The following is a 24,682-nucleotide window of genomic DNA, read 5'->3' as shown; positions in this document are numbered from 1 at the left end:
GTAAAACATGCACAGCAAGATGAAGGTCATTACCAAAAAAAAAAAAAAAAAAAACACTGGTTAATTCTGATAACAATGTCATGCTATCATGCAACCCAGGTCGTGTTAAAATTTTAAGCGGTACTGGTTTGGTCGATAATCCTTAGTCATGTCTCAAGGCTCTTATTTAGGTTCGACAGTAATAGGGAACCTGACGCCCTCCAGCTGTTGCTAAACTACAATTCCCATCATGCCTGGCAGTCAAAGCTTTAGCTTTGGCTGTTCAGGCATGATGGTAAATGTAGTTTTGTAACAACGTCTGGAGGTCTTTAGGTTCCCCATCCCTGACTTACAGGGTAGCTCCCTATAGGTGGCACTAGAGAGCCCACTGGCTTATATAATACAGAAGAACATTTTTAAGGTTGGACACATTTCGGGAAGCCTTGCATGGAGTTCATTAATGGGATCTGTACTGCGGTGTCAGTATGGAGTCTGTCGAGCCTCGTGACCTCCGGAGTAAAAATCCATTACTGAATCTCTTTGCGTAAAAATTTTTTTCAATAATGGAGGAGGTTAAAATGGTGAATCTGAAAGGTTAAGCTATTCATGGAAATTAGGAAATTCATGAAACGTGTTAGAAGCATGAATGCAGAATAATATATAGGCTGTTCCTGGAGAGTATCCCACTATCGCGTTATCGGATGCAAAACGTGTAGATTCCGGGGCCCCAATGCAACACGTGTAACAGGGCCCCCATATATGAAGCTTCACTTATGGGACTGTCATATAGTAAGGAGAGACGGGTTCATAAGGCTCCGGGGGCCGTACGGCATAGAACAACAATGTGACTAATAGGCAAAACAAAGACGAGATCTATCTGGTTGATTAATAGTAACACGTACCTTATTTTTCAGCTTGCTCTTCACTTCCTTGATGCCTTGTTTGGCCTGCAGTGAAATACATGCCTTAATAACGCTATTTATGCCAGGACTCCATTGTTTCCTTCTCATGCATAGAACTAGGTTGCACGTCGCTACATTTGACAAGAGTCTATCCCTAATGGCTATTTAAGGCAGAATTCTCCATTTTCGGTATACTTACATACATATAGGCGTTCTTCATAGCCGGGCTGGCTTTGATGACCGCAGTATTTATAAGTGCGCCGCCTTTCTGTAAGTAAGAGGAGTGAAAGCAAAATTTATATCAAGTGGACCTGGTTCTGCATGTGCATGTATTAAAAAAAAAAAAATCTGTATACTTACCTAGCCCTGATCCCCACAGCATCCAGTTCACTGGTCATCTTTTTTCTTCCTGTTTCAGCAGACCTCCTGATCCTATTGGTCTTGTGATCAGAAGACCACAGGTGCTCTACAGCTCCGTTGTTTTGTTGACTGCAAAACCAAGATGGCTGGGAGGCCTGCTGGGTGGCAGGTCCTGCTTCTGGGCACTCAGAAACAGGAACAAGAAAGACGACCAGAGAACTGGATGCTGTGGGGGATCAGGGCTAGGTAAGTATAAAGATTTTTTTTTTATCTCCCTTCCCTGCCCCAGCACTATACTTTTTTCATACATAAGGTCTGGAATACCCCTTTAAATTCCTTTCCTGGTCATATACTTTTAATTAATGGGACGCAAAATCATGGTTTTCTTCACTTTAAGAGTAAAAGATTGGGAAATAGACTGAAAGCTATTCAGTCCATTAAACTCAATGGGCATGCTGCCAGTAAACCGTGGTATAGGTCGAAGTATCTCTTTGATAGCACACTGATGTATACCCTCTGATGTGCTGAAGAGAAGCAGTGTGAACCCAGCCTAACAGCTGATGGTACAGAAGTAAGCTGGATCTGCCAATGAGCTGCAGATGAATAATTCATGTCTATGGCCAGTTTTAGTCTTATAATTTTAAAACAATAAAAAAAAACTATGCGTTTTTTAACATTCTGGTTCATTTTCTCTAAAATTGTACAATGCTGCAATAAAACAGAAATTTTGGCTGTTTCCCATTGTTATATTGATATTTTTTATAGTGTACCTGTCTTTTTATAAAACGGGGTGGGATCGCAAGCAGCTTTGCAATATTCTCACTTAATTAATTTTTTATGTTTTCTATGTTCAAAAGAGAATTCTGGGCAGTAGTGCCTCCCTGGCTCCAATGCCGATGTCCATATACCACAGGGGTCCTGCCTCAGCTGCTGACTGGCTGAGGGGGCCTTGAAAGTCACGTCTCAGGTCCTTTCTCTAACCAGGAAGTGGACAGGGAGGACAGGGGACTGGAGCAGCGGGATTCGGGATGTGCAGCAGCTGTACACATGCGCAGTGAAGGGAAACACCTAGTGGCCATATGTATAACCATATGTTATACATATACATATGTATAACACTGATTTAAACAAAAAAAAAAAGCTTAAAGGGGTTATCCAGCACTACAAAAACATGGCCATTTTCCCCCTACTGTTGTCTCCAGTTTGGGTGGGGTTTTGAAACTCAGTTCCATGGAAGTAAATGGAGCTTAATTGCAAACCGCACCTGAATTGGAGACAACAGTAGGGGAAAAGTGGCCATGTTTTTGTAGTGCTGGATAACTCCTTTAAGTTAGTATATTGCAAAACTGTTAACAATTACAATACCTGTTGATTTCTCAATTTTTTTTTCTTGCAACAGTGCCTCTTTAATGTCTATATTAAAGTAACTGGATCAGGGATAGCATTACAATGATTGAAGGGGATAGATTGTCTATGGGCTGGTATCTTAAAGGAGAAGTCCGGCGAAAATTTTATTAAAGTATTGTATTGCCCCCCAAAAGTTAAACAAATCACCAATATACACTTATTACGGGAAATGCTTATAAAGTGCTTTTTTCCCTGCACTTACTACTGCATCAAGGCTTCACTTCCTGGATAACATGGTGATGTCACATCCTGGATGGTGATGTCACTTCCTGGATAACATGGTGATGTCACTTCCTGGATAACATGGTGATGTCACTTCCTGGATAACATGGTGATGCCACTTCCTGGATAACATGGTGATGTCACGACCCGACTCCCAGAGCTGTGCGGGCTGTGGCTGCTGGAGAGGATGATGGCAGGGGGATGCTCAGTGTCCCTCCAGTGCCCAGTGTCCCTCAGTGTCCCCCTTCCATCATCCTCTCCAGCAGCCACAGCCCACACAGCCCTGGGAGTCGGGTCGTGACATCACCATTTTATCCAGGAAGTGACATCACCATGTTATCCGGGAAGTGACATCACCATGTTATCCAGGAAGTAACATCACTATGTTATCCAGGAAGTGACATCACCATGTTATCTAGAAAGTAACATCACCATGTTATCCAGGAAGTGACATCACCATGTTATCCAGAAAGTAACATCACCATGTTATCCAGGAAGTGAAGCCTTGATGCTGTAGTAAGTGCAGGGGAAAAAAAGCACTTTACAAGCATTTCCTGTGATAAGTGTACATTGGGGATTAGTATAACTTTTGGGGGGCAATACAATACTTTCGCCAGACTTCTCCTTTAACGATCATTTGAGCCCTTCCTTCCCAATCCTTTCCTGACACTCAGAAAAAAAATTCCAATTAGCCAATTACTGAGAACCACTCCAGAACTATTAAAGGGAATTATCCAGGCTTAGAAAAACATGGACAGTTTCTTCCATCAACAGCATTGGGTGGGGTTTTGCAACTACGTTCCATTGAAGTGATGTTCTAATTCTTGGATAACCCCTTTAATTTTTGACCAGAAAGTCACTGGAGAGATTAAAAGAATCATAAAAATCGAGCACCACTTAATATCCAGATCTCCACAATTGTGACTAGCAAAGCTGTAAGGCCTACTTTACCTTCATCGTGTGCATCAGCTGTTGATATGAACGCCCGTTTCCTGAAAAACCATCAAAAGCGTTAGACAACCTAAAACGTATTTCTTGTAAACGCAACAAAAGTTAGGCCAAATAAAAATGGAGTACTACCGCAGAATCCACCCGATGTGATCTCCTCTTCGAACATGTCGGAGAATCCGCGGCCTGAGTTCAGTTTCTCCAGTCGACCGTCGATGAACTGATTGGAAATACAAGGGGGAGGGGGGGGGAGGGATAATAAATCAGTGATTTCATCTGTATCAATGGTTTCTCAGTTCCCCTGTATTCAGGCATTGCGTTCACATGGCTAGAATTACTGGAGATACACAAGGCGAGAATGTCACAGTTCATGGACACAGCGCAGAGAGATAGAAGGATTCTCTTTGTACAGCGTGGTAAAATCCTGATATCGTGCTGGGTGAATCCCATTGTCCCATAAATCAAAGAGGAACGAGCACTATCTGGAGAAATGTATGAGCCGCCTCTAAATACTTGTTCAGAGGGATTAAAAATAAGGAGGCTCACTCCTACAGTAATAAACACAGTGATAATTCACTGTCAGCATCATTTACAGCCTGTTGTGCCCCCTCTGGTTATATTTTATAGTATATAAGACGTTTGTTATCTGCTTGATGGTGTTATTTGGTCGGTTCCTATTATTCATTAAACAAGGTTCCCACAAAGATGTTACCAGGTCGTAAACGCCTCTCTGAAGATTACAATTCTTTATATATCTATATAATGCCAGCAATACAATCACACAGTCGGTCCCGATGGCAAGGCACCTCCAAGTTTCAGTGTCGGCACACTGACCTGCCTGCTCAGCCAATCATTGGCCGCACTGGTGTCTCGCCTCAGCCACTGATTGGCTGAGCAGGTAGGTCCTTGTACCAAGATACACAAGGAAATGCAGCGCGACAAGGACAGACACAAGACACTAGCTGTGGGAGCAAGTATGTCTCATTTGATGACTATATCTAGATACAGGGAATCGACCTATAGAGGGACAATTTTCTTCCTTTGTGGAGGAGAGGTAATTTGCATACCTTTTTTCCCCCATGAAGCATTGCCTGTAAAAGCGCAATGCTATATATATATATATATATATATATATATATATATATATATATATATATATATATATATCCATATATATATATATCCATTATGATGTGTACTGGCATCACTGATGACACAACAGACACCAACCAGCTGCTTTGCACAGTACAGACTAGTGTGTGCTATATGGCGGTATTCTCTATATGTACAGACAGATATACAGTACCTGCTTGAAGAGCTGCAGGTTAACAGCTTTCTCCAAAAACTGCTTCATGGTGCTGGATCGATGGGACACAAAGCTCTCCTCTGAAAAGCTCACCGGCTCCCCCTACAGAAATGAGGTAAAGGTAAGATATAACAACAGAGTATGCACATCCATTATTATCCAATATATAATAGAAATAACAGACACCACGTGCAGGAATATAGAGGGAAATCCCGGGTGGTTGGTGTAAAAATAGGGATTCTCCCTGCAAGAAATAAACCATGTAAGGATATGAACTATAAAAGAAGCAAAGTCCCCCAACCCCCATTCCTAAGTAGTCAGTGATAACCCCAGCGCCCACCTTTCTTTCCTAATTCTTTTTCCCTGTAAATGCTGTATATGCTTTATAGTAACCTGTTTACTGATCTATGATTTTTGGGAGAGAAGCGATGTACAGTTACATGGAAGTCACATCATTCATTGTCCTCCTCGGCAGTCATGGCAAATTAGCATGTGACTATGTTTAAAGGGTTTACCCAGGATAGGACAAAAACATGGCTGCTTTATTCCCAAACAGCACTGCCCTCTCCCCGGGTTTTTTCGGTACTCTGTTCACGTCAGTGGAATTGACTTACTATACCGCACCCAAACGGAGGATGCGGGTGGTGCTGTTTCTGGAAGAAAATGGCCATGTTTTTCTAACCCCTTAATCCAGAGTCCATCTCCTTGCACTGATTTTAGGTATTGCAACAACACCTGACCTACTGTAGTTCTAAACCAATTTAAGTCTTCCAATACTTATCAGCTGCTGTATGTCCTGCAGGAAGTGGTGTATTCTCTCCAGTCTGCTGCAGTGCTCTCTGCTGCCACCTCTGTCCATGTCAGGAACTGTCCAGAGCAGCAGCAAAACCCAACAGAAATCCTCTCCTGCTCTGGGCAGAGGTAGCAGCAGAGAGAATACCACTTCCTGCATGACATAGAGCGGCTGATAAGTACTGGAAGACTTGAGATTTTTAATAGAAGTAAATTACATATCTCTGGCACCAGTTAATTTGAAATATTTTTTTTTGTGAACTACCCCTTTGATGCACCAGAGGTGCAGCCTAATACATTGTCTGTCAGAACTGCCAGAACACCTTAGTAGTAAACAATCCTAACAACCCCTAGAATAAAAATAAAGTAAAAAAGTATTTTTTTATGTCACTGACATTGCTGAGACCCCCGCTGATCAAGAGAATGAGCAGGGAGAAGCACCCGGTTGCACATTTCACTCCCTGGCTTGCAGCGATCTCTGTCCAGATGGCTCCATTATAAGTCTATGAGGTCGCTGGATGAAAGTAAGCACAGCCCCCTCGTTTTCCTGATCGTTGCAGTTCTGATCCATCCCATCAAACCTTTTGACATGTGCCTGTGGATTTTTTTATGACTTCACATGTCCAGTATATTTATAACGTGTGCTGCAATTGGACATGTTGTAATATGCGCCAAAACCCATGGAAACAATCTCAGTGTGAACACGGCCTAATGGTTAAACCAAAAAGCCGCTAAGATAAGAAATCAGGCATCATGATGTAAGTGTAATTGATAAACATGGAAGACAACTCACAGGTTTACATCGGAGAGCATCCCTGTATGACCCAAAGAGTGCGGCCTGTGCTCGGAGGAAAGCCCGGGACACCCCGTCTCCAGTGGACGTCGACTGCTTCTTCAGCTTACTTTTTAGCGTTGAGACCTGCAATGAAAGAAGGAGAAATGTAAAACTAGAATATAGGAATAAGATAGGCATATACTGTAAGAGAAAAGAAATATGTGACGTACAGATGCAATATCAATCATGAAGAATCAGCATTGGTAAAATACATCAACATGAAACCGAAAAATCCCCATAGAAGATAGGACAGAGCTCAGGAGAGACGGGAGGGAGAGGAGGCAAAATGAATTAGCACCTGTGAAATTGACCCGGTGAGGGGTGACAATGTCCAGTGGTGCGGGTCTCATCCCCACTGACTCAGCCCAAATCTCTCAGCCCTTTGCAAAAAAATGTATATTACACCTGCTGAACTGTTAATGGAAATGAAGGTGGGGGCACCCCAATGTGAGAAAGCAATCTCTCTCACTCTCCTCTCCCTGGGCCTACCACATAAACAGCTTTTATTATCTGCCCACCTATCCAGTCACCTTAGCTGGGGGAAAACTTTGACCTTTCTCCATATCCTTCAGCACAATGTAAGTAAACAGAGCGTGGCCTCTGCCACCGCCGTAAGGGAGGTAACCGCTGCTACTACCGCCACAAACCTCTATTGTATAAGATCCTACTACATGCACATGGGTCACTGGAAGACCAGCTCTGGGCACAATAAAGATAATTTTATATATATATATATATATATATATATATATATATATATATATATATATATATATCACAGCTTTAGCCTATGTTCACGAAAAAATACGTCGGTCGGGTGTCTATGGGATCCCGGGTCACGGAATGGCCGGTCTCTTACGCCATGTAAACACAGCCTTATATTGCATTGTTCGTCAGCTGATTGCATCTTTTGTGCGCCCATTTAAATTATTGATAGTTGGCCTCCCATCTTCCTATGTAAACTATTATTAATTTAAAGGGGAACTCCGGGCTAGGGTCCCCATTCAGACTCAGAAGCGTCCAGGAGAGGGGGACCGGAGCTGCGGAATACCGGGCACCTGCTTCTTTTATTTTCCTCCTCCCCAGCACCCCAGCCCGGAGATCTCCTTTAATAGACCATTTGATCGAGTCAGTGATAGTGTGAGCCGACTCAAAGAGCTATGTAAAGGCTCTGCAGATGAGTGCCGATCTCACTGATCAGTAATCGTATGTGGTGCTATGTAAGAAGGTCGTTACTGTATATGTCAAGGTACTTAAAGGGGTTACCACAATTAAGGGGCTGGGGCTTTAATTAAGACCCATGTACAAATGCGCCGGCCTTAATAAATCTACCCCCAGTAACATATAATATCCAGGCCCCTCTTCTTAACAAAGCATGACATTATCATGTGGCACAGACTTCCATGCTGTAGGCTTACTACTCTTACAGTGAAGAATCCCTGACCATGATGACGGGGAAACCTTTGTTCCTCAGCTGTTGCATAACTACAACTTCCACCATGACACGACAGCGATTGTGTGCATATGGTTCCATAGTCTCATTGCTCTTACAGTAAAGAACACCTGCCTGTCATGTCTTTTCTCCAGAGTAGTTTTCCCCCCAATGTGTAGTTAGGTTAAACTCCATTCATGCCCTGACAGCCTTTGTGTATGAAAGTGTTCCATAGTCTCACTGCTCTTACAGCAAAGAAACCTGTCTGTGATCATGCTGAAACTTAAAAGAGTCACTGTCGTTTAAATTTTTTTTTGCAGAGATTAGTAGTACAGGCGATTATAGGAAACTGTAATTGGGTTTATTAGCCGAAAAATGCATTTTCTATCATAAAAAAGCAGTTTAAAGCTTCCCCTGTCTTCATGGTTCTCTATGGAGAGGTGAGGGGCTGAGTGAGATGACAGGACAACAAAGAGTTAATTTACATCTAAATCACCAAGCTATCTCCTCTGTCAGCACTGACTTCTAAATACTGGCTTTCACACAGCTCCCACTGTGTAATCCTTTGTTCTCTGCTCTGTGCTGGCGACTAATCTCCCTCCTCCCCCCTCCCCTCTCCATAGGTTAGACAGGGCCGACTGATTTAAGAGTCGAGATTTCCTGATAATGAGCAGTGAGAGAGAGAGAGGAGGGGGGGGGGGGGGACCTGGGGAAAGTCTTTTTGAATGGAAATAATGGCATATTTGCCTGATAAACCCAATTACAAAGTTTCTTAAAATCGCCTGGACTATTGATTTCTGCAAAAAAAATCTGAGTGGCACTTTAATTTCCTCTAGAATACTGTGAATCACCAGTTGTTACAAAACCACAACTACCATCATGCCACTGACAGCTGGAGAGCCATACGTTGGGGAACGTTACTCTAGAGGAAGAACATGGCCCCTGTTAGTCCAAAAAAAAAAACTTCAAAGATCTAGTATACTACAATAAAGTGTCGTGTTTGGATTAGCATGGCTTCTAATGCTACGCAATACTGTAAAAACATACAGCGGCTTCATTCAGAAAGGAGTTAATACGGTCTCTGCAAACCACACGAGTGTGAACAGCCTCCCCGAACGCTCATAATGGAAGAGTCAAATTAATTAGAGTGTAATCCTAGTAGACTGCTAACAAGGGCAGCGCCGGGCTGTATAGAGCGAAATTACAGAAAAGGACATCGCTGCGGGTGATGAGGGCACCGGCACGGGTGACATTCTGCATTCAGTCCTCCCACATGAGCACATCAAAAGGAGAGAGGATGCCCCACTGGGTGCAATTATCATATAGCTAGAGAGGAGGGGGGGGGGAGGGGGTCTGGTTATGCAGAATGCATCGTGCTAATCTCATATATATTGGAGGAATTATATTATAACTATAAGGATTATATGCAAACCATACATGCGCAGCAAATATAAATCGGAAGTGGCGGCGGGTTCTTTTAGTCTTTTGCCCGCAGTTCTCCAATTCCATCGCTCGCACCTACATGGCTGGAGACAAGGCTCCTGCAGAAAACAACTGTCCAGACTCAGCTGTGGTAAAACATCGACGGATGCAGAACTGTCAACTAACATATACTCGTATAATGGGGCATGACTTCATGGAGCCGACTAGTGAGTGACAGCTCCGTTCCTCTAGAGATCCGGTAGCACCAGACACTGGTACAAACATCCCCCATGTACCACTGACCGCCTGTTATTGTCACAATTCCGGGACGCAGAGCTTGGTGATTTTTTTTTAATATATATTTAACCCTTTGTAGACAGAGTCTGACAAAAAAAGGGGGGGGAAGAGAGTAGGTAGCAATAAAATAATGTCTTAGGAAATAAGGAGTGAAGGGTAAAGAGGAGACGGTCTGGGATTCTGAATATGGATTGTGTAGTTCTCTCTAAGGCCCTGTGCACACAATGGGTATTAAGAAACAAAGACTACTGGTGGCAGAAAAAGAGTAAAGGGTCTATCTAATGCAAGGATGGGGACCTTCAGCTGTCCAGCTATACACTCAGCTATACACACTGCTGCTATAATGTGCGTGCACTTACACTCAGCTATACACACCGCTGCTATAATGTGCCTGCACTTACACTCAGCTATACACACTGCTGTATAGAAGTTTCTGTCACTGTCCTCCTGCACAGCTCTGTGATTCTCACTTCCTGGTTGGTCCATGCTGATCACACCCCTTCCCCATTGCTGTCATGTGACCACACAGCCCTGCTTCTCTATTCTAGCCTGTTGTACTACGCGACTGTATTATGGGGATCTGCAGCTCATCCTGTATCTACAAACTGCTGCTGTTTCTTCAGGTTTAGGCCCTATGGCATTATACTAGGCATTATACTCCACATGCTGATTGCTATACTGTACAGTAACTTATAATATCATATATCCAGCTGCTTATCATTGTTTGTTTCATCTGTTCTACATGTTATTCAGAATATAAAATCATTATTTTTGGGGTGTGGAACCAATTGTCTGCATTTCAGTGATTTCTTATGGGAAAATTTGCTTTGGTTTAAGAGTGGATTTTGATTACAAGAACGGTCCCGGCAGGGATTATGCTCCTAATCCAAGGCACCACTGTATATTATAAAATAATCCTGAGATCTTGCAGTTCTTATTCTCACCACTGGGGCTAAAACTAAGCTGAGACTTCCTGTTCTGCCTGTAGCGATAGGAGGAGGTTGCCGTAAAGGGATCTGTGCAGCATTGCAGCGTCATGTGACAGCAGTAGATAGCTGAGACAATAGCAGCTCCCTGTGGGATGCCCTCTTCAGAGGTCACAGAGCGTGCTCAGTAATGTTTCACAATTATCCGAGAGTCTGTCTATTGTCGTCTATGTCCATGAGGCTTGCTGTAAAGCATGCCACTATATGCTGTTAAGAACAGCCTAGGCAATATGGCCGCCTCCATAACAATGTACAAAATGTAAAGTAAAAACAAGAGTGGTGTTCTTTCTTTAAAGAGGATGTACCGAGGCCCCGTTCCCGTGCACGGCACCGTTCTATGCACGGGAACCGGCCGGTGCTCAAGCACTGGAGGCCGGCTCGCCCGCCCCCAGTGGGAGGGAATTCCCTCCCCTGTATGACGCGGCTCCCTTAGAATGAACGGAGCTGCGTCATGCAGGGGAGGGAATTCCCTCCCACTAGGGGCGGGCGGGCCGGCCTCCAGTGCTTGAGCACCGGCCTGTTTCCATGCATAGAACGGCGCCGTACACGGGTACGGGGCCTCGGTCCGAAAAACGGTGGTACATCCTCTTTAAGAAATAAGCTCTATTTTATTTCCTGATCCTGGATGACCCCTTTCACAGATCAAGGATGCAGGACCAGATAAAACCCACGGACAGCTGTAGCGCTGTTTTGGGGAAAAAATTTCAGAGAAAGCAAAAAATAAAAATAAAATTCTAATATCAAACAACTCTTTTAGGCTGAGCTACAAGAAATGTTAAATGGAAAACTGCAGGAACAAACCCCAGTTGCAATGGGACTTCAACCAAGTCAGACATTTTCAATGCACGGCCACATGTAACTTTTTTTTTTTTTTTTTTTTTTTTTTAAACAGAAGTTGTGAAGCTGTGATTTTACCTCTGTTCATGGGCAACTTTCAGCAGCCGTGCAGCTCCAGCCTTAAATCGACAGAGAATTCCTAGCTTTACAAGCTGGATACAGAAGGAGGCTAGAGACCAGGCGATCTTAATGCCGATGACTTCTGAACAACTGAGAAAGCTAAAGGGATACAAGGAGGAAGCCAACGTGTGAGTCATCGGCGACAGCAAAAACCTTCAACTCCGCCAACCGTGTAAAAAATATGGAAAGAAAAATACGAGAACATCTTAGGCGGCAGTGTAGTGGAACCTCTACACCGGTCAACAAGATACCATTAGGACTGAGAACGGAAGAGGAAAAAATAAGTTGGTGTCACAGTGACAAGAAGTCTGAAATATATTTTATATATATATATATATATATATATATATATATTTTTTTTTTTTTTATTTATTTATTTAATTGTAATTATTTTCAACTTTCCAATTGCTTAAACTGAGAAGCTGTGAAACTACAAACTACCGATGCTCCCGATCCGGCACCATGAGAGGAGATATATCATATAGTACACAACAGCCCGACCTTGTAACAAACTGTGCAAATGCACAATGACTACATGGTCAGGAGAGTTGCTCAGCTTCTAAACTTACAATGAAAATTTCCATTTAAAGCAGAGATGAGGAACCTTCCGCCCTCCAGCTGTTAGAAAACTACAATTCCCATCATGCCTGGACAGCCGAAGGCTGTCCAGGCATGATGGGAATTGTAGTTTTGCAACAGCTGGAGGGAGGTAAGGTTCCCCATCCCTGACTTAAATCAAATAAAAGGTTTGGTCTGGCAAACTGTTTAATTTTTTTTTAAAGGGGTACTCCAGTGAAAATCTTCCTTTCCAATCAAGTGGTACCAGAAATGTATATATATTTGTAATTTACTTCTATTTAAAAATCTCAAGTCTTCCCATACTTATCAGCTGCTGTATGTACTGCACGAAGCAGTATATTCTCTCCAATATGACACAGTGCTCTCTGCTGCCACCTCTGTCCATGTCAGGAACTGTCCAGAGCAGGAGAGGGTAGATGGGAATTTGCTGCTGCTCTGGACAGTTCCTGACATGGACAGAGATGGCAGCAGAGAGCACTGTGTCAGACTGGAAAGAATACACCACTTCCTGCAGGACATACAGCAGCTGATAAGTACTGGAAGACTTGAGATTTTTAAATAGAAGTAAATTACAAATCTCTATAACTTTCTGCAACCAGTTGATTTGAAAGAAAAAGATTTTCGATGGCGTACTCCTTTAACCACTTACATAGTTAGCCGGATCAAAAATTGCTAAAGTATAAAAAGTATAAACGAATAAGAAAAGCAAAGAAAGAGACGTATAACCCGCACCAGAAACAGTCACTTACTATAGAACTCCAACCTTCCAAGGTGCGCTCAATCCTACACGTAATAAAATATATTTAGGAGCTCAGTCCTTACATGTACAAGGATTTTTTTTTTTTTTGTTATTGTTGTTTAGTCTTTTTTTTTTTTTTTCTTTCTGAACCGTCTTTGGTTGATTTATATTTGCAATCTGAAATACTTTAGCGGGAGCGGAAATGCTACTGGCTGACAGCGTCTGTAACAGCCCGTAAATCTGAAATATTACGTGCGAATTCTGGAAGGCAGCCATTAGGAAGATTGTAGTGTGGGACGCAGCAGGGGCATCCCCATGGAGAAGGGACGTCTAATGGGGGACAAGTGTGACCTCTGACCTCCGCAGGGATCAGCACTATCTAGACTAGTAATCAGTATCACATGCTTCCAATATCTTAGACCCTGCAGCCCTTCCTAGGACTACAGACAGGTAATGGCAGTGATAGGTTTAATGGGTTCAGCCGGGGCTGACTGACACCTCTCGAACAATTAAAGTCAGACGAGCCGTTTGGAAATAAATCCTCCATGTTTGATGTTATGGTAATAACATGGCATGTGTGCGGAGTTTTCACTTTGTGGAATTGATGAATTCACGGAAAGAAACAACTGAAAATATGTCATGCGGTGTTCAAACATCAAATGAAATGAAGATTTTTGGACGGGAATTCGGCGGCGGCGGCGGCCCGCTCTAATGTGGATTGTGTGAACGAAATATAATGACAAGAAATTTGAATATGTTATTTGATGTGAACATGGGAAAATTACAAAAAAATAAATCCGCTACTGAGAACCATACCCGTCCTCTGGGTTTTTAAATGACTGTGCATCCAACTATCTTAAAGGGGTAGTCACATCCTATAGAGCAAGGATGGGGAACCACTGGCCCTCCAGCTGCTGCAAAACTACAATTCCCATCATGCCTGCACAGCCTTCGGCTATCTAGGCATGATGGGAGTTGTAGTTTTGCAGCAGCTGGAGTGCCAAAGGTTCCCCATCCTTGCGCAGCTGTAATGGTACCATTATGGATGGATCTGGCATGGTGTAATGGAACCATTATGGATGGATCTGGCATGGTGTAATAGAACCATTATGGATGGATGTGGCGTAGCTGTAATGGTACCATTATAGATGGATCTGGCATAGCTGTAATAGAACCATTATGGATGGATCTGGCATGGTGTAATGGTACTATTATGGTTGGTTCTAACATGGTGTAAAGGTACCATTATGGATGGATCTGGCGTAGCTGTAATGAAACCATTATGGATGGATCTGGCATGGTGTAATGGTACCATTATGGATGGATGTGGCGTAGCTGTAATGGTACCATTATGGTTGGTTCTAACATGATGTAAAGGTACCATTATGGATGGATCTGGTGTAGCTGTAATGGTACCATTATGGATGGATGTGGCGTAGCTGTAATGGTACCATTATGGATGGATGTGGCGTAGCTGTAATGAAACCATTATGGATGGATCTGGCATGGTGTAATGGTACTATTATGGTTGGTTCTAACATGGTGTAAAGGTACCATTATGGATGGATCTGGTGTAGCTGTAATGGTACCATTATGGACAGATCTGTCTCTCTGTTATGTGTGAATCTGGGGTATCTGTCATGGTTTCATTATGGACAGACTAGACATAGCAATCAGGGATTCATTATCGATGGATTGGTCATAGCGGCCATGGCTCTATTATGGACATATCTGTCATAGCTGCCACGGCTCCTTTAGAGAAGGATCTGGCACAGATGTCATGGCTTTCTTATTGATGCATTTGATATACAGTAGCTGTTGATGCTCTTTTATGGGTGAATTTGGCAGGCATAGCTGTCAAGTCTGCTATGGACAGATTCGGCAACATCAGTCAAGGCTTTATTAAGGATGGATTCAACAAAGTCAATCATAGCTCTATTATGGGTCAGTCCAGCATAGAATGCTGTATAAGGCATACCTAACATGGCTCTGTTATGGATGGATCTGGGAAAGCTCTCATGGTTACATTATGAATATCCACCATTGTTTTGGACAGGTCCGGTATGTCTGTAAGGGCTCTAATATGGACATATTCGACATACGTGTCATGGGGTCATTGTGGATGTAGCAGGCTTAGCCTTAGCATTTGGTATTGCTGTCATGGCTCCATTATTGACAGACCTCACATAACTGCCAAGGCTCCCTTATGGATGGATGGATCTAGCATATAGGTCGTGGCTTTGTCATGGACAGATCCAGCCTAGCTGTCATGGTCAGATCTGGCATATCTATCATAGCTCTATTATGTACGGATTTGACATAGCTGTCATGGCTTCATTAAAGATGGATAAGTCATAGCTATCATGGTATGATGGGAGGCTTTGGCGTAGCTGTCATGCTCGGTGTAGCTGTCACAGCTTATGCTGATGTCAGAGGCAGTACCTTGTAAATGGCTCCATCAGATTTGATGCAATAAATGGCGCAGCATGTACCACTATTCATCCCATAGCAAAAATGATGACAGTGTGAATAGAGTCTTAAATGTTTCCTCTTTCAAAATTACAAGTGAAGACAACATAAAAAAAAAATGAAAAAGATATAGGAAGGTTCTCCACCAATTATTACGGGAAAAGACTTCAGCATCAAGAAGGATAAAGGCTGTGTTTAGTAGAAGAATGTCAGAGGATTTAGGACAGGGATAAAGTGCTGAAATACTCTGTGGCGCTTCTATCTCTGACCACCCCTGGTATCTAATTAACATGTTGGGAGCAGAGTATGTGTAATAGGACGAGGTGAGACCCCAGGTGGGGGGAGGAGGTGGTCGGATAATCAGCATCTTACCTGCAAGGAGGAAGATACTAATGAGGAGTGGAGACGATCTGAGCCGCAGCCGCATTTATGAGGAGGATATGCGAATGCAAAGAAGGTGACTAATGAAGCGGCTCTGTGAAGATACAGCCGTATACAACGTAACAAATCAACCAGAAGAGTGGATGGAGGTAGAAATGGCAAATGCATCAAATCTAGTCCAAGAAGTAACAGGCTGGCACTACAGGCGCCAACTTATATATAGTGGAAGGAAGGGCAGCAGGAAACCAAAAATCACATGTACGATCATAAAGGAAGAAAATTTCCCGAACCTGTAGACTTTAAAGAAATTCAATGATGTTCAGCAGCAATATTCTCAATGTGTATGGAAAATTACAAACGGGATATCGGAAATGGGATGGATTTTATGCTCTGATACGTATAGTCCCTGTAGCCCTGGTCATTTCTAGTAGTGAGTCTGCTGACTTTTGGTTAAAGCTGGCCATACCCATCAGATAAATGCCGCCCTGCTCCCCGTCCGCCCCCGGTCCCGTCCACCCCGCCGCCTTATGCCTACCAGGAGGCGTGCCGCTCTGCTCCCCCATCTGCCCCGCCGTCATATACCTGCTGGAGAGGTGTGCTGCTCTGCTCCCCCCGCCGTCATATGCCTGGCGGGGGGCGTGCCGCTCTGCTCCCCCCGTCCTCCTCCACTGCCATATGCCTGCCGGAAAGGTGTGCTGCTCTCCTCCCCCCGCCCGCCTCCGCCGCCATATGCCTGCCGGGGAGGCGTGCCGCTCTGCTCCCCCTGTCCTCCTCCGCCGCCATTTACCTGCCGGGGAGGTGTGCCAGGGAGGTGTTCTTCTCCCCAACCCCCCCCCCCCCCCGTCCGCCTCCACACCTGTCGGGAGTTCCTGTCTGCCCCGCCACCATATGCCTGCCGGGAAGGTGTGCTGTTCTGCTCCCCCATCCTCCTCCGCCGCCAATCATAGAGCCGGGCGACTCTTCAATTGCACATCCCATCATTTCCCTGAAAGGGGTCTGTAATTTGATCAAATTCCTAGTGAAATGATGGAACGGCGCGGTCATTCTATCATTTCCAGGGATTTGATCAAATCCCTGGATTCTATCATTTCACTGCAACATATATATTGATTAGGCTCTACATAATGTTTTTTTTTTCTTTTTCTTAGAGTTTTTAGTGCGGTTTTTAAAAAATCTTTCCTATAGTGTTACAAATATGAAAAAAAATATATATTATTCTATATAGCACTGGAGCAGTGCTTGAGCACCGGACAGTAACCGTGGAAAGAGCGGCGCCGTTCTATCCCTGTGTCAGGTTAAAGAGGACGTACCTGGTGGTACATCCTCTTTAAGTCTGATTGTTGGGCATTTGAATACCGTTGGCTTTAGAAGTTTGATGCAGCCCTAGGGAGTCCTGGAAAACATGGATACATCCATAGGAGTACATAGCCATAGGCTGTATCCATGTGTTCCAGGACTCCCTAGGACTGCATCTAACTTTTTCAGCCACCGGTAATCAAATGATCGAACCGGAGCATGCTCGAGTTGCTCTTATTTCTAATTCTATATCAATTTGGAGCACTGGGTCCCATCCCCAGGAAAATAAAGAATAGAGAAAAGGACAAAAGAGATGGTAACATATCCTAGTGTAACATCTGTTAAAACCAAGGTTTGGGGTGCCAGGGTTAAGAGACACAATGGAGTGAAAGGCAGTGGATCTATTTCAGGTAGCACAAGAAGATATATATAACGTTTTGCAAGATGTGTCTGTAAGAAGGGTATCAGGGAGGATAATGGATGTCTATTTGTGTGCATATGACCAGGCACTAGTTTTATACTTAGATTTCATCCAGACGGCCGTACGTACCTCGGTTATAAGGTTATTACGCCAGTGCCAAAAAAAAAAAAAAAAACCTGCACCATCTATGGATGACTATTGTCCAGTAGCCGTCACACATGGACCTATCTTGTATTAGGAAGTATAGGAGATTCCCTTTAATCTGCATACATAATATGTCACCAGTGGTTGTGTAGCCTTAGCCATGCACAATGACTTGCTGGCTGCAGCTAGGCAGGAGTTTTGCTGTATTTCAGCTCAGTCTTTAATACAGAGGTGCCCTGGAGTCTTGTAGCTAAGCTCGGAAAGCTCGAGTTGCCATGGGAATTGTACAAGTGGCTGCCAAGTTTCCTGACTGACAGACATCAATTGGTAAGGGTAGAAGATCTGACATCTATGCCAAGGAAACTCTGGGATACAATGTGGACGCACTGTCTGGTACCTGTCACAATGTTGCTATCTTATTATACTATATTATCTTATTATAACATGCAGATAACCCGTCGGCTTCACGTCCGATATTCTGTAGTTGGAGCGCTGGTGTAAGGGGGAACAAATGGGCTCCTGTTTCGAAAAGACTAAGGGCCCAATTACACGCATCGATAATCAACCAAATCGAGCCGATTCAGCCGATTATTGCTCCGTGTTATGGCGACAAAGATCAGCCGATGAAACGATTATCGGCTGAACGTTTTATTTAGGTCAAGACCTAAAATCATTGGGCGCCAGACGCGCATGGCTACATGGCTTTTTGGAAAAAACGGATAAAAAACTGATGAAAAAAAAATGGATGCAATTGTGTGCATTCGATTTGATCTGTTTTTCCATTGACTTCCATCATAAAAAAAAAAAAAAAAAAAAAAACAGATCAGTTTTTTTTAACGTACCCAAAAACGTAGTCCGCAAAAAAAACAAACAAAAAAAAAACATTTTTTTTTTTTTTTATAATGGAGTTCAATGGAAAAACGGATTGAAACGGATGCACACAATTGCGTCCGTTTTTTTCATCCGTTTTTTTTTTGCAAAAAACAGATAAAAAACGGATTGCAAAAACGTACTGTGAACCCAGCCTAATAGTGATTTGCGGCAAATGGCTAAGATTGAACAAACTGTTCATACATTACCCCTCCGCCCTTTGCTTGCTTACCGTCACTGCGCACTGCAGATTCTCTGAGTTGACGGAACCGCCGCGGCCAGTGATTGGCTGAGCGGCCTGTCAGCTCAGAGAAGCTGCAGCACACGGCTCCAGGAAGCAAGCAGAGGGTACGAGGAGAACGGGAGCGTGCAGAGGTAATGTATCAACTGTTTAGAGCAAGGGCTGCACGGACATCGCAAGGAAAAGAGATGTGATGTGTATAAAACATAGCTTTTATTAATGTACATAGCGTGTGTCTTTGAAAAGAAGACAGGTTCTTATATTTCACCGGAAAAAATTCGGGGTGGGGCTAATTTTTGGAGAAATAAGGCCAAACAACTGACACTTTTCAGGCGGATACCTCTTTAATAAGAACAAGTTTAAGTATAGTAAGCAAATGGTGTGATCAATGATGTGTCAAATCACATACAAAAACTGGAAGTGAAACAGATAAATAACTATTCACAAAACTTGCACTATACTGTATACGGAAACCAGAATGCCACAAATCGACAGGACTCATGATAAAAAAAGGTGCATATAACTATGAAACCATACAATGTCCATACTTGCGGATCTGCAGTTACAGTATAATCCCATGGGTTTCTATGGGCCTATTCACACATCTGTAATTTTATGGGTCACCATTTCATCTTTTTTTTTTTTTTTTTTTTTTTTTACAAGTGATTTCCCACTTTTACAGATCCACAAAAAAATTACAGACACAATGCTTTTTCTGCTGACAATCTTCTATTTCGCAAATCACAGACTAAAAATTACAGTCCGCAAAAAAAAAAAAAAAAAAAAAAAAAAGTATGAATGTAGCCCAAGTTTACATCAAGGGCTCTGGATGCCAGAACTAACGTCCTGCAGCCCCCATGGTTCACCAGAACCCCCCTATGATTGCCTCCTCAGAACATTACATGGAGCTAATGAAGGCTGTGTTAGCTGAAACCCGTCCTCCATATTCCCCTTTGTTTTGCACCAATAAATAAGCATTCCTTGACTTGGTGAGTGCCGGGATCATATTTCATATTTTTAAATGCGGTACTGCAGTGCCGGGTATTGCAGTCACGTTCAATTTCTGTGAATGGTAAAATGTTATAATACCTTGCACAATCGCTACTTACTGGTACAGTGTTTTCAAATATGGAACTGTAAAGACTGCAACATTTGCACGAAGTAGGTGGCCTCTTAAAAAACTGACTGGCTATCTTATCCTGATGACCCATCCTAATAATCTATTTAAAAGAAGAACTCCGGCAAAATTTTAAAACACTGTGCGGGTACGGGAACATAAATAATCTATACTTACCTGTCCCCCTGCAGCTCTGCATTACCGTTCCCAGACCCCTGTCAGCCTCCTCCAGCTCTCCCTCCCAGCTGATAGACTGCCCGCTCAGCCAGCCAGTGACTGGGATAAGAAACCACCAGGAGAAAATTAGATCAAGTGGCGCTCAGACAGCTGGTGATGCAGTGCTGCAGGGGCAGGTAAGTATACATTCTTTATCATGTTCCCCCACCCCACCCCCTGCCTGCACTGTAGTTTTTGATTCTGCCTGACTTCTCCTTTAAGTGAATATATCTGCCAGGAATCTTCTCCTCACCCCAGTGATGTTAGGAGAACTAAATACCGCCAAAAGCCTCTTTACAGCAAGCAGACAGGTGGATGCATTTAACCTAAACCAGTTGCTGCAGACCACAATTTTTTTTTTCTTTCGAAAATCAGCATTCAGCATGGCCCTGACCATCATGAGCGCAGCTCTGGGAGTATTTAGTATCTAAATATGTGATAACATTCTGTTCTGTAGTCTCGAACCTACAGCAAGGTGTATTTACTTGCAGTCTGCAAACTAGATTACAACCTGAAAATGTAAAAACCAATGCATAAGGGCAGCACGGTAAACGCACACAAAAAGAGGAAAATCTTAGATTATCAAGGTGCAATGAAAGCCTACATTGCCAGCCGAGGGCTACCCCCATCCCCACCCCCTTTCATAGTGACTGCACAGCTGGATTTTAACTTTGCATATAAAACATGGCAGTCAAACCCCTTGATTTGTGTTGTGAAACATTAGGTAATGACGGTATATATCACTCTGCTAAACAGAGTGCTCCATACAGAGTCCGCCATGGTTAGGAGGGACTGGAAACAAAGCATATTTTCCTTCATTACGGTCCCAGTACGTTTCACAAGGTGTTGATACATATATCAGTCTCTCACAAACGGGGAAGGTGTCGCCTCTGGTTTTCTCGCTCGTTTTCGGCAGAGTCATCTGCTTTTAGTTTTCCCTCCAGCATACCGGCAACTCGGGAAGCGTCGGAAATGCTGTGACTCAGATCTGGCATGTAGCTAGGAGTGAAGGGCCTGGATTAGGCCACGGAGACACACAGCTTCATGGGAGATTCTGGTAAAGCTGTGGGTGATTTTTAAATTAATTATTTTTTTAAACTAAGAACTTCTGGAGAAGGGAAAAAAACACACAAAAGTAAAATAGTTGTGATCACTATAAAAAGCTAAAAGATTTGTGAAAGGTTCCATTCTGTATCATTGGCTATGGAAGTGGCCAGACTCATAGAAAATAATAGAATTGGTATACTATATACTATAACATTTTTAAAAGGGAACACTTAAAGACCACATCCTAGATCTTAACCCCTTGCCTCCGCAGCCTGTTTTGGCCTTAATGACCAGGCTCATTTTTCAAAATCTGACCTGTTTCACTTTATGCACTTATAGCTCAGTGATGCTTTAATGTATGCTAGCGATTCTGAGATTGTTTTTTCGTCACATATGGCACTTTATATTAGTGGCAAAATTTGGTCATTACTTTGTGTGTTTTTTGTGAAAAACATCAAAATATCATGAAAAATTTGAAAATTTTGCATTTTATGAACTTATGAAATTCTCTGCTTCTAAAAAAGGAAGTCATAGCACATAAATTAGTTACTAAATCACATTACCAATATGTCCTCTTTATTCTGGCATAATTTGGGAAACATATTTGACTTTTTTAGGCTGTTATGGGGCTTAGAAATCTATTAGCAAATTATCACATTTTCATAAAATTTCCAAAACTGATTTTTTTAGGGACCAGTTCTTTTTTTAAGTGGGTTTAGGAGGCTTGTATACTGGAAACCCCCATAAGTGACCCCATTTTGGAAACTAGACACCTCAAAGAATTAATCTAGGGGTATAATGAGCATTTTAACCCTACAGGGGCTGGAGGAAAGTATTCACAATTAGGCCTTAAAAAAATCGAAAATTTTAATTTTCCAATAATATATATGTTTAGATTAAAGTTTCTCCTTTCCAAAAGGAACATGAGAGAATCTGCACCCCAAAATTTGTAACGCAGGTTCTCTTGAGTACAACGGTACCCCATATGTGGGCGTAAACCACTGTATGGGCACACAGCCGGGCTCAGAAGGGAAGGAGCGCCAATTAGCTTTTTTAAAAAGTTTGAGCGCCAGGTGCGTTTGCAGTGCCCCTGTAGTGTCAGCAGAATAGAATCCCCCCAAAAGTCACTCCATTTTCGAAAGTACACCCCTCAAAGAATTCATCTTGGGGTAGGATGAGCATTTTGACCCCACATGCATTAGAGGAAAGTATTCAAAATTAGACAGTAAAAATGAAAAACACGAATTTTTCCAATAATATGTTCGTTTAGTTTGAAATTTCTCAATTTCACAAGGAAAAAGAGAAAAAAAGTACCCCAAAAATTGTAACGCAGGTTCTCCTGAATACAACGGTACCCCATATGTGGGCATAAACCACTGTATGGGCACACAGCGGGGCTCAGAAGGGAAGGAGCGCCAATTAGCATTTTCAGTGCAGATTTTGCTGAAGAAGTTTCTGAGCGCCAGGTGCGTTTGCAGCGCCCCTGTAGTGTACGTAGAAAAGAACCCCCCCAAAAGTCACCCCATTTTGGAAAGTGCACCCCTCAAAGAATTCATCTTGGGGTGTGGTGACCATTTTGACCCCACAGGTATTAGAGGAAAGTATTTAAAATTAGACAGTAAAAATGAAAAACTCGAATTTTTCCAATAATATGTTCGTTTAGTTTAAAATTTCTCAATTTCACAAGGAACATGAGAGAATCCGCACCCCAAAATTTGTAACGCAGGTTCTCTTGAGTACAACGGTACCCGATATGGGGGCATAAACCACTGTATGGGCACACAGGAGGGCTCAGAAGGAAGGGAGCGCCAATTAGCATTTTCAGTTCAGATTTTGCTGAAGAAGTTTCTGAGCGCCAGGTACGTTTGCAGAGACCCTGTAGTGTCTGCAGAAGAGAACCCCCCTAAAAGTCACCACATTTTGGAAAGTGCACCCCTCAAAGAATTCATCTTGCGGTGTGGTGACCATTTTGACCCCACAGGTATTAGAGGAAAGTATTCAACATAAGACAGTAAAATTGAAAAACTTGAATTTTTCCAATAATATGTTTGTTTAGTTTGAAATTTCTCAATTTCACGAGGAACAGGAGAGAAGCTGCATGCCCAAATCTGTAACGCAGGTTCCCCTGAGTAGAACGGTACCGCATATGTGGGCATAAACCACTGTATGGGCACCCAGCCGGGCTCAGAGGGGAAGGAGCGCCAATTAGCATTTTCAGTGCAGATTTTTCCGAAGAAGTTTCTGAGCGCCAGGTGCGTTTGCAGAGCCCCTGTAGTGTCAGCAGAATAGAATCCCCCCAAAAGTCACCCCATTTAGGAAAGTACACCCCTCAAAGAATTCATCTTGGGGTGCAGTGAGCGGTTTGACCCCACAGGTATTAGAGGAAAGTATTCAAAATAAGACAGTAAAAATGAAAAACTCGAATTTTTCCAATATATGTTCGTTTAGTTTAAAATTTCTCAATTTCACGAGGAATGGGAGAAAAAATGTACCCCAAAATCTGTAATGCAGGTTCTCCTGAGTACAACGGTACCCCATATGTGGGCATAAACCACTGTATGGGCACACAGCAGGGCTCAGAAGGAAGGGAGCGCCAATTTGCTGGAGCAAAACCGCAGCTAGTAACAGTTATTAGAATAGCGCAGTTACTAAAATACAATAAAAAAATGAGATTACAGGTAATGTGGGGTGGTTACGGGCAACCAGGGGTGGTTATGGGCAACCTGAGGTGGTTACAGGTAATCAGGGGTGGTCACGGATAATCTGGGGTGGTTACGGGCAACCTGCGGTGGTAACGGGCAACGTGGGGTGGTTACGGATAAACTGAAGTGCTTATAGGTAATCTGGGATGGGAACCTGTAACGTGCGGTGGTCGGGGGCAACGTGCGGTGGTCGGGGGCAACGTGCGGTGGTCGGGGGCAACGTGCGGTGGTCGGGGGCAACGTGCGGTGGTCGGGGGCAACGTGCGGTGGTCGGGGGCAACGTGCGGTGGTTAGAGGCAATCTGGGGGGAATTACATGTGATTAGGGGCAACATGGGGTGGTTACAGACAATCTGCGGTGGTTATGGGCAACATGGGGTGGTTACAGACAATCTGGGGTGGTTACGGATAAACGGAAGTGCTTATAGGTAATCAGGGGTGGGTACATGTAATTTTGGGTGGTTACGGCAATCTGGAGGGGGTCACTGGCAACGTGTGTGAGTTAGAGGCAACGTGCGGTGGTTAGAGGCAATCTGGTGGGAATTACATGTGATTAGGGGCAACCTGGGGGGGTTACAGACAATCTGCGGTGGTTATGGGCAACATGGGGTGGTTA

General features: G+C 43.3%; 1 protein-coding gene across 5 annotated transcripts in view; it reads right to left on the bottom strand.

The window, feature by feature from the left end:
* Positions 1-24,682, bottom strand: part of DENND1B (DENN domain containing 1B) — a 142,146-nt gene that overhangs the window by 10,030 nt on the left and 107,434 nt on the right. For all 5 annotated transcript variants that reach the window (XM_069967504.1, XM_069967506.1, XM_069967505.1 and 2 more), the window contains 6 exons: positions 6,710-6,835; positions 5,125-5,226; positions 3,951-4,038; positions 3,822-3,862; positions 1,081-1,149; positions 882-926 (listed from right to left, as the gene is read on the bottom strand). In XM_069967504.1, the coding sequence (XP_069823605.1) occupies positions 882-926; positions 1,081-1,149; positions 3,822-3,862; positions 3,951-4,038; positions 5,125-5,226; positions 6,710-6,835 (471 nt within the window). The remainder of the gene's footprint in view (positions 1-881; positions 927-1,080; positions 1,150-3,821; positions 3,863-3,950; positions 4,039-5,124; positions 5,227-6,709; positions 6,836-24,682) is intronic.

Source organism: Dendropsophus ebraccatus, chromosome 4 (assembly GCF_027789765.1).
Source record: "Dendropsophus ebraccatus isolate aDenEbr1 chromosome 4, aDenEbr1.pat, whole genome shotgun sequence".
NCBI lineage: Eukaryota > Metazoa > Chordata > Amphibia > Anura > Hylidae > Dendropsophus > Dendropsophus ebraccatus.
The sequence above is the reverse complement of the archived record's forward strand: the minus strand, read 5'-3'. Positions and strand labels throughout refer to the sequence as shown.